The sequence below is a fragment of the Scleropages formosus genome, chromosome 2 (assembly GCF_900964775.1).
Source record: "Scleropages formosus chromosome 2, fSclFor1.1, whole genome shotgun sequence".
NCBI classification, from domain to species: domain Eukaryota; kingdom Metazoa; phylum Chordata; class Actinopteri; order Osteoglossiformes; family Osteoglossidae; genus Scleropages; species Scleropages formosus.
This window is the reverse complement of record NC_041807.1, coordinates 14,713,790-14,724,379: the sequence shown is the minus strand read 5'-3', so window position 1 is coordinate 14,724,379 and position 10,590 is coordinate 14,713,790. Positions and strand designations below refer to the sequence as shown.

The window sequence follows — 10,590 nt, the reverse complement described above, 5'->3', positions numbered from 1 at the left end:
TTGACTCTCGAGGGTCCTTAAGGTGTCAGCAGTTTCACATTGGGTTCTTAAATCTTATCACATTAATCATCTGGTGAAATATGCAAATAAAATGGGTAAATTTTCCAGCAGATGAGTCACAACTATGAAATTTGTCCATTCGGCTGCACATGAATCTTTCACAGCAGTTCCTTGACCCGTGTTACTCGATGTGCTCCTTTGCCAGTGGGATTTAACCCCAGCTGACAACACCAAAACTCTGCCAAATAAGTTATTAAAAGTAATAGAATGAAATCAGTGATGAAATCCAAATGATTTTTTGTGTAAATGGTGGATTTACACACAAGACGCTCGGTTTTTAACTAAACCAGTTAATGCAGCTTTGCTTCAGTTATGTAACATTTGATCAAAAGTAATATTTCTTTACCGCTGTGTTATCCACTGTCTTCTTGTCAGTTATTGCACAACTCCTTGAATTGATCAAATACCTCCTATACATCCTCTAATTTGTTACACGCACACACACACTGTCTGAAACCGCTTGCCCCAAGGGGGTCGTGGCAAACAGGAGCCTAACCCGGCAACACAGAGTGCAAGGATGGAGGGCGAGGGGACACACTCTGGATGGGCTAATTTGTTACCCCATCTGATATTCTCAAAACAGCAAAAGAGAGTTCCATACAGTAGAAAAGGACTCACGAAAACAAATGTAACATATTAAGAAGCGAAGCTCTGAAGGACTGCGGTCCTCTCCACTTCACCTGTAGGCCACACATCATTTCATGAGGTCTACTTTTCAAAACATTCTTTTCTGCCTAAATGTTTCTGCTACTGAAAATTTTCAATTTAACTTTTTATTCACAAACTCCAAAAAGTGTAGGGGTTGCGGTTTGAGTATTATATACCGGTATATTATTTTCGTCGATAGAAATGTACGTGTTAACGGATGTGTAATTCTTGTGTCAAAGGAGGATCATACAGATGAGCGTTGAGCGACCTCTAGTGGAGAGATGATAAAAAACACCTTGTGGCGCTTTGTCGCTACACGACGTGCTGAGAAATTGCGCTCTTCTGGCTTCATCCACCCACACACTCCGACACACATTTGTAAAGATATTTGTCCTTCTGCCAGTTTCTTTGCTTCATTACCCAGGAACTGTTGCACATTATCTGGACTGGGTGCACAAACGTTCTCACAATTTTAGATGCCAGGGCCATCCATCCCAGAGCAAATTAGTGTTACCTGAGCTCCTCGTTTTACCTGTAAAATGACAAAAAAGCAAAAAGGCAAAAGACTAGAGGGTGTGTTCAGGCGGTGATGTAGGGAACTTCCCTTGTGGTTAAAAAGAAAGCAGTCAGTAATGGTGATATGGAAAAACACACTGGGTGGGAACGGTACCTTAATCTATGCAAAACCAACTGCATCCCTTTACCCCTTTGAAAAATTGTCAGTATTATCAATAAATTGATTCTCCATTGGATTTTGGGTTAAAATGGAGAGAAACTAAAATAATTTCCACAAAAGCACAAAAGGTACAAAAAGGTGAGATTTACTTTTTTCAGAAAACAGTATAACACTCTGAAAAAAAACAGCATTTCTGGTGACAGGAAAAACGTTCTAGAAAATTTCAGTCTTGGTTTCAGGGTATAAGTTTATTCACCAGAGGTACTGATTTTTCTCTCTCGCTCAGTCCAAACACATCTTTTCAAAATGTCCCTATCATGCCATGTTTCGGTTCATATCATTGAAAGCAGCAAAGATAGTTAAATAATTTACAACAATAAACCGTAACCGAATTAGGGGATACATTTCAATTGCTAAAATACGTCTGAAAATAAATACTGTACATTTCTGTTTCACGACCTCTCCTTCCCAAGTGCAGCTGGACTTTCGGGCAATGTGATGTAGTTACACTTTATACCACAAGGTGTCAGGATTCCCAAACAATGGCGTCGCTGCAGCACTAGTCTTTCACTAGAAAGCTTCCGTATGTCTATATTTACACATCTTTTTGAGCGTTCTGCTCTGCACTGAATGATTTAAACATGTTGCTTGAATGGCTGCCAGTTTGGTTTTCTCTTCCCTCAGTTACATATATATTCGTTTTCTGTTTCACTTCCAGTTCTGAGTGTTCATCGTGCATCTGGGGGTGTCCTAACCTTCAAAGTCCATCAAGATACCACGTAGAACTCTGTTTACTATGAGTAATGATTGTTTCACATCAGAATATATTATTATTAGTGCCAGTAAAGTAAAATAACATGCTCTTACTGTATACGTAACTCCGCCGAGGGATTCCTTCGGGGTCCCCTGCCGGTTCCAAGCCCGGATAAAGGAGGAGGGTTGGGCATGGGGCTAGCGACCCCATCCCGTAAAAAACCCACACCACTACAGAAAAGCCAACAAGTACTCAGGACATCTCAGAGAGATGCCTGGAGAGCCCTTGTTGACAGCCTATGCCCCAAGAGGGGTAGTAGGCATAAGTAAGTAAGTACTATATACGTTCAATTGCTGTAACACTTAAGAAATATATAGTCAATCTTACAGCTGGATAAAAGTAACAGAAAGTGATGGAAATCAAAAAATAAGAGTTTTTCTGTTGCGGTATTAAGGTAGGCCGTTCACAAGTTCACAATGTGACACTTTACAATGTTGAAAGAACAATTTTAACTCTTAATAGTGCCAAATGGGAGCCATGGGAGTTCTCCAAGAAACAAGAATGTTATTCTCTGAAAAACAAGCTCAAACAGGAATTCTTACTAAGGAGATTCTGATCAGGCCTTGTGTTTTAAGGTGTGTAGTTTTTTGGTCTGATCATCATTTTGACAGTTTTGAAGGCCTGGCGGTAATTTGTTGGGTAGAACTCGGAGGAGCTGTTGTGCCACGTGCCCCAGAATATTCCGTTTCGAACCCCTTTGTATGGTTTCTTGTAATATTTCCCATTCAGGTTGGCAGACATGCAGGCATCGAACCACCAGCCCGAGCTGTAGTAGGCCCCGCAGTTGCCTGAGGGGTACATGTCATTGTCCTTATCAGGGGTGGTGAAGAACATCTGGTCGTGATTGTAGCGCTTGCTAAAATGCAGCGCATCGCCCGCCGTGCCTGAGTATCCCCTGATAGACAGGCGGTAGTTCAGGAACTCGTTGGCCACGTAGAAATACTCATACTTGGCATACTCACGCACCCCATGAATGTCCTCAAGGTCGATGCGCAGGATCATGTCCTTGGCTGAGGTTAGCAGGTGTATATTGTCATTGCCCAGCCAGAAGTCACCTTGCAGGTCACCAAAGCCCTTCTTGTATTGTTCCCAAGTGCGGTTGAAGTTGACGCTGCCATTGATGCGCTGCTGCAATATGGTCCAACCTCCACCATATGACGTCATATCGCAGAAGACACTGAAGGCAGCAGCTCGTGGGACTGGCCTCACACGGTACACACCATTTTTCTGCTTTCCCACCATCATGTAGTCAGAGCAGTCCCGTGCGACCAGCAGCGCTGTGAGGAAACAGCGTAGTAGCATGAGCCCACACCTTGTCACCCAAGGTGACTTAAAATGCACTATGTACAATGAGTCACCGATCTACACACCAGTGAAACACCTACACACACAAGCTGGACAATGGACATGTATGAATAATTCAAAGTCATCGATTCACTTGAAAGCATATCTTCATGCTGTGGGAGGAAACCGACCTGAACACAAAGAGAACATGCAGACTGAGGAGAGATCGAACCCACGTCCTCTCGCACCACCCAGACGCTGGGCGGCAACAGGGGTACTCTCTGTGCCAGAATGCTGCCCTAATCTACTGCCTAGTGCAATGTAACGTCATGTTATTTCTGTTAACTATGTGGTCCTGAGTTGAGTGGACCAGAGACACTGGCTTCAGATTACAGCAAAGAGCTTCTTCATCTCATAGTGATCGACAGGACTTCATTGGCTGACAGCCCGAATAACACATCTTGGCCAGAAAATTAGGATGAGGAAAGGGAACAGAAAACTGTTTTGCCCTAAACGACTGTAGACTAGCTAAAAGAAAAATGACACAACTTTACACAGGTTCTTTCCATTTATACCGCAGAGTATTGTTATAATACCGATTTAGGACAATCATCTTGACCAAGGGTTCTGCAGACACTGTGGGATTTGAATAGGAACCAAGAGATTCTAAGAAAGCAGCACTAATCACTACTCCACCCACTGCTCCTCTAATCCATCCAGTTGGCTACTTTGCAGTAATTTTTTTGTGCAGCAGAACTAATTCTCTAAATTAGAATAATAACCAAGAAGCCCTTACTTGACTTTGAACACTACCTTGGAGTAAAGTGCTAAAATAAGACTGAATATAACATAAAGTGATCTTTCAGAATAAACATGGACACACATCTGTGAAAACACACATCTAATAGTTTAAAATGCAAATGTCTGGGTTAAATACAGAGATGAATAAGTAAACACTGCTGTGTTTTTATAGGCAGATTGTTTTAAGCAGAAATAAATGCTCTGGAGCCAATGCTCACTGCATTCAGTCATTTCATCCCTTATACCTTTATTAAGAGTTTTTGTGATGTGTGCAGGAAGAGTATGGGCTACAGATCTCTGCTCCAAAAAGCAGAGAAATGTGTTTCGGGTTAATGAGAATGTTTCTCCTCTGATAAAATCGTGCTGCCTTGTATCATGACACCAGTACGCTGTTTTTCCACTGGCAAGGCGTCTTGTATGATGGCACATTGAGTTTTTAATAGTAGTTTCGCTATTGTAAAGCCAAGAATATAAAGATTAACGTCCAGTACAGCTTTCAAAGAGTTAAATGACAGAATGTGAATGGGTATCACGCGGTAGCGGGCACACTGGGACACTCACGTTTCGGTTTTGGTGGCTCCTTTGCTGGGCAGGGGCTGGTACACTTGCTGTTGAGTTGGTCAAACATCATGGTAATGTTCTTCACCTTGACATCCACCATGTTCTCCACATTCGTCATGTTGATGAGGCTGAACTTTTCCAGCTGATCGTGCAGAACATCTATCTGGGTGGTGGCATTATCCAAGCTCATGGATATCTTGGATATGTTCATCTGCATCTCCTGCAAGTTTGGGCTTTTTGGGACCCAGGGGTGTCCACCACCCACACTGGTGGTTGGGGTTGGGACAGGTATCCCACTTGATTCTGGAGTGGTTCCGCTGTCTCTCTGTAGGATCTGGTCGCCCTGCAGCTGGCATTCCAAGCAGGAGCGTCGGAGCATGTTGACCTCCCTTTTCAGTGCCTGCAGCTCCTCCATGGTCTTCTCCAACAGGTGAAACTCCTTTGGCAAGTGGACAGTGAGCGGTGGCAGCGTAATCTGGTAAGGGCACTCACCCCCATCCCCACAGCTGCCGGCTGGGCGGAGACTGAGAGGGCAACTGGCTGGGCCTCCCTGCTCTTGAAACTGGCCCTGAGCGAAAACAGAGACCCGCTGTGGGACCCTGATCAGCAGCAGAAGCGTCCCACATGTCCACAGAAGGGTGGACCTCATGTCTGCGAGTGCCGTCTCAGCCTGCAGTGATCACAAAATGAACTGCACCGCAGCCTATAAAGCCTGTCTCTAGAGTAGCTATTGTACCTTAGTCTGCAACCACTGCGTCTGGGACAGCAGCTCTGCCTCACTGGGTGAGGGCTGCATCAGTAATAAAAGGCTGAGAGAGAGGTGGGGCTGTTGGACGAAAGGGGTGGGGGGACAACAGAGGGTTGCGCAACACACCTCTTTCACATGTCAGAACTGACTGAACTGAAAACAGTGGGAGGAACCAGTCAGCGAGGGAGACTTCCCCCGAAGAGGGAGAGGTGACTCACAGCACAACCATTCTGCCATTGTTTTGGACCTGATGTCGTCTCTGATGCCTTGTTTTCCCGACAACTATCCATCAACCCATCAGACTGTTCGAACAAGCTCATTAGAGCTACCTTCAGGTGCTTACTTTTACATTTACATTTATTTATTTAGCAGATGCTTTTTCCAAAGTGACTTCCAACAAACTCTATGTAGTGTTACCAGCCTACACACCTTATTCACCAAGGTGACTCAACACTGCTAGATACACTACTTACACTGGATCACTTGCTTGCGCGACCCATTGTAAGTAGTGTATGCTTCAACCAAGGCACGTGTTCTGCGATGCAACTGTGGCGTGTTCAGATAATTAGCTCAGTCTTCATATTTAAGTCATCGTTCTTCCCTTTTCCACTCTTCCATTCTTTTCTCCTACAGTCCAAAGTCATGCATTTCAGGTGGATTGGTGACTCTAAATTGCCCGTAGTGTGTGTATGAGTGAGCGACTGTGTGTGTGTGTGTGTGTGGCTACCTTGCAATGGACTGGCATCCCATCCAGGGTGCACCCTCCCCTCACCCTAACCCCCAATGCCTCCGGGAAAGGCTCCAGCAGTTACTGAAAATAGATGCTGGATGGATGGCTTAGTCTTTTGTTCTGCATCAATTTCAGATTTAAATGTGAAACTAATCAATTTATGGCTTCATGCTTCACTTGCTTTACAAAACATTTCAAGTGCTAGAGTGAAATCAGGGCCCTTTCTGGGGATGGAAGATGTCATCGGAAAAACATATCTGTGAATTTTTAGACATTTATGTCAGCTGAGGTTTCTGTGCTGCTTGTGTTATCTGGAACATGCTGTCACCTCACAGGAGCATGACAGTGGTGCAGCAGCGCTCCAGAAAGTCTGCTTTGTGTTCTGTTGTCCATTGACAGGGGGCAAAAAAGGTCCGGGGCACTCATATTGGGAAGTGTTTACTTTTAAAAGGTCAAGACAAGGCTGCTCAGTGAACTTTGAGTTTATTTCTCTCATTTGTTTTCTTTAGCTTTGCAGTGGAAGCAAACACAGATGTTCCCTCTTATCGCACACTGCACTGAACCCCAGGGAGGACTATGCCCAAGTGACACATAGGGGTACTGATCTCAGGTCAGTGAGGTAGTGAAGTGGACCCACAATACTCACAATACCCTCTGTCCCAGGTCAACATCCAGTGTGGGAGCAGGGTGAGTCATTTCTCCACTCCTATCACAAAGGCGATCCCAGGTCTACAGGCAACGACCACACACCGTGACATCAATTACAGATGAGTGTGGGACGATCTCAGCAGGCAGGAGGGCACCTACATCCCCCAGTTAGGTCTACAGAACATTAAATGTTTACTCGGCGTCTGATGGTGAAGCCAAGATCACCACCGGACGCACTGCCCCCGGACCGTGTTTGAGCTGCACCACGCCACACCTCACGTTGCTCACTGCTCCGGGGGCCTGAAACACGCTGACTCCTCGACCCCGTTCCCATGCGGAAGCTCCCATTCCTGCTGTTCACGCTGAATGCGGCGAGTTTGTCTGCAGAAGTCCAGTGAGGTCACTGAAACATCTTACTGCTTCTGAAAGACAATGTTTTCTGAGGGGACTGGGATGGGTGGGGTGGAGCTGCTTCTCCAGTGAATTAGCTCCAAGAAGACTAATGCATCCCATGGGAAAAAGAGAACACCCTCCATCCGTCCATGCATCCATCCATTTTCCTACCCGCTTGTCCTACTAGGGTGGTGGTGGCAATAGGGAGAGCAGAGCAGCCCAGACATCCCTGTCCCCCGTAACTTCCTCCAGCTCAACCTGGGGGATCCCCAACCGCTCCGAGGCCAACTGGGAGATATAATCTCTCCAGTGGGTCCTGGGCCGACCTCGGGGTCTCGTCCCAGTTGACCGTGCCTGGTATACTCCCAAAAGGAGGTGCCCAGGGGGCATCCTTACCAGATGCCCGAACCACTTCAACTGGCTCCTCTCAATGTGGAGGAGTAGCGGCTCTACTCTGAGTTCCTCCCGGATGTCCGAACTCCTCACTGTCACGGAGAGTGAGTCCCAACACCCTGCGGAGAAAACTCGTTTCAGCCGCTTGTATGCGCGACCTTATTCTTTCGGTCAATATCCAAAGTTCATGACCATAGGTGAGGGTAGGGATGTAGACCGACCGGTAAATAGAGAGCTTCACCTTATGGCTCAGCTCCCCCTTCACCACTACAGTCTGATACAGCGACCTCATTACTGCTGCTCCCAGTCTGCAGCCAGTCTCACGCTCCTTTCTCCCCTTACTTGTGAACAAAACCTCAAGATACTTAAACTCCTCCACCTGGGGCAGATTTCCTCCCCTTACCTTAAGGGAGCATGCCATCCTTTTCCACGAGAGAACCATGGACTCACTTGGAGATGAGAACACACACTGCTAACATGCAAAAGTGGATGTTTACTTCATTTAGCAGGCACTTTTCTCCAAAGTGACTTCCAATAAACTCTATGTAGTGTTACTAGTCCACTCACCTTATTCACCAAGGTGATGTACACTGCATCACTCATCCATACATCAGTGGAACACACTCCCTCAGGCACTCACACACTATGGGGGAACCTGAACAGCATGTCTTTGGACTGTGGGAGGAAACCCATGCAGAACATGCCATCTCCACACAGATTGAGTGGGGATCAAACCCACATCCTCTTACACCCCCCAGGTGCTATGAGACAGCAGTGCTACTCACTGTTCCACCATGTCACTCATCCACAATTGCTCAAAGCTGTGGACCTACTTTGCTGTACGATGAGCATTAGAAACCGGCAGCGTGGTAAACAACTCCTCCAGTATCCCATGAGTTTGGGGAGTTTGACGGTCTTTTTGGAAAACCTGCCTTTACACTCCTCAGGTCTTTAAAATGCACCATGAGGGTTCATGAGGGTTTAGCCTTTGCCCGGGCAGTACGCAGCAGGTCACCTCTCTACACAATGACAGGTCCGGTTGTTTTACCCTGTGTTCACTGGAATAGGAAAGACTCGAGGAGCGTCCACAGTGGGCTGGACGATGAAGTTCCCATTTTGAGCTGTGCAGTCGGCAAAATGCTAAAAATTCTAATGCTATGTGTTATTTTTGACTTTAGAGGTTTCACCGAAGGGTTTCATATTTAATAAAATTATGTCCTTATCTCAGTAGCTGAGTGTCCTGCTGTTAGCTGAAATAATCTTTGGAGGTGAACATACTCGGTCAGGAAAAAAACCTCAGCTATCTTTTAAATCATCTCTAGAGCTTATTAGAGACTGAAGAAAGCGTTAGACGCTGGTTCTGACCTTGCAAAAAATGAGCACAAAGTAGTTTCTGTTTTCTTGCCTTCGTGTCTGTTTGTGAGCAGCATGGATCAGAGAGGCGTTCCTCCTCCATTGTGCCGAGTTGGATAGATCCCTGTACAGATCCTATGATTCTGGTCCAGAAGCTGTGCCTTAATATTAGCACCCCTGGCTATAGCTCACGGTGCTGCATCTGCTCCCTGAAGACAGGGTGGAACAGTGTTCTAGCACAGTGGAGATGTGGTTCTGAGCCATCCAAGTACTATCTTTCATTTCCATGGATTGGGCAGAACCTGAAGGCTTGGACACTGTCCTTCTGTGTTGGGAGAGTTGTTTCTGATGCTGCTGTCTCTTTGAAGCTGGTTAGACATGACAGTGGTGAGGAAGTCAGTTCGGTGGAATTCGTGTTATTGTATCACCCTTCCCAGATTGCTTTTTTCAGACTGCTTAACATATGCAGTTGGCGATGAGGTTACAAGGCCCTTCCCATGAACGTGAACGAGATGCAGCCTTCTAGTGATTTTGAGGGAAGCATTTTTGACCGTAATGCGGCTTCTTTGGCATTCTGTACTGACTGTGAAGGAAGTCCCATTATGTTCTAAATTGTCCTTGAAATGTACATGTCAAATTTATTCACTTATCAGATGCTTTTCTGCAAAGCAACACACAAACAAAAGTACATTTCACAAACAGATGGAGAGATACAGATGCCGACAGCCAATTCTCAAAGAACAGTCTGTCTGGAGAGACCTTTGCAACCAGCAGACGTTACACAAGTAGCCGCATATAGAATTGCTAAAGAGTGAACAAATTACTGTTGAACAAATAACGTAGTGAACGTTTATGGAGTAAACAGGAGATCAGAAGAGAAGTGGGTCTGAAAGAGATGTGTTCTGAGACCCTTTTTGAATGTTGAGAGGGATTCAGCAGTTCTGAGTGACAGAGGGAAATCATTGCACCACACTGGAGCCAGAACTGAGTTTTGATTTTGGACCTTCTTGTGTGTGGGACCTCCAAGCATCCAGAGGTGGAGGTGTGTAACATTCTCACTTGTTTGTTAATGAGCTCGAGAGAAACAGCTCTTAAAAGCACTCACAGTAGTAGAAAAAAAAAGATGGGCTGACAAACACATCACCTCAGTGGGTTTCCATGTGTCTCTGGCTTCGCTCCTTGATGTAGAGGTAGCAGCTGGCATAAGGGTTACCTGAAGGAGCCAGTTTCGAACCACATCTCCTGTTGTGGTGCCGTTGAGCAAATTTTACCCTAAAATTGCATTAATGGTGAAATTAGTGTAGGCAGCTTAACATTATAAATTGCTTTGGTGAAAAGTGTGAATAAATGTAATGTGGAATTGGATGAAGACCTGAACCCCAAGACCACCCTCACTGTTAGGTTTCAATACCTGCAGGAGTGCCAAACAGCCTACCTAACAGAAACACATAGGTCACCATCAGTAAGAAACAATGTCTGTC

At 45.6% G+C, this 10,590-nt stretch overlaps 1 protein-coding gene across 1 annotated transcript; it reads right to left on the bottom strand.

Moving 5' to 3' along the window:
• Positions 1-1,528: 1,528 nt before the first annotated feature.
• On the bottom strand, positions 1,529-5,628 carry LOC108931369 (fibroleukin-like). Its single transcript, XM_018747114.2, has 2 exons — positions 4,845-5,628; positions 1,529-3,475 (listed from the first exon to the last, which is right to left on the bottom strand). The coding sequence occupies exons 1-2, from the start codon at positions 5,491-5,493 to the stop codon at positions 2,769-2,771; spliced, it is 1,356 nt and encodes a 451-aa protein (XP_018602630.2). The 5' UTR covers positions 5,494-5,628; the 3' UTR covers positions 1,529-2,768.
• Between the last annotated feature and the right edge of the window lie 4,962 nt (positions 5,629-10,590).

What these genes read in the sequence shown, in the direction of transcription:
- LOC108931369 (XM_018747114.2), bottom strand. Translation starts at nt 5,493, where the DNA reads ATGAGGTCCACCCTTCTGTGGACATGTGGGACGCTTCTGCTGCTGATC. An exon ending in GGAGCCACCAAAACCGAAAC is followed by an intron (nt 3,476 to 4,844) that starts GTGAGTGTCCCA and finishes GTTTCCTCACAG; the next exon opens with CGCTGCTGGTCGCACGGGAC.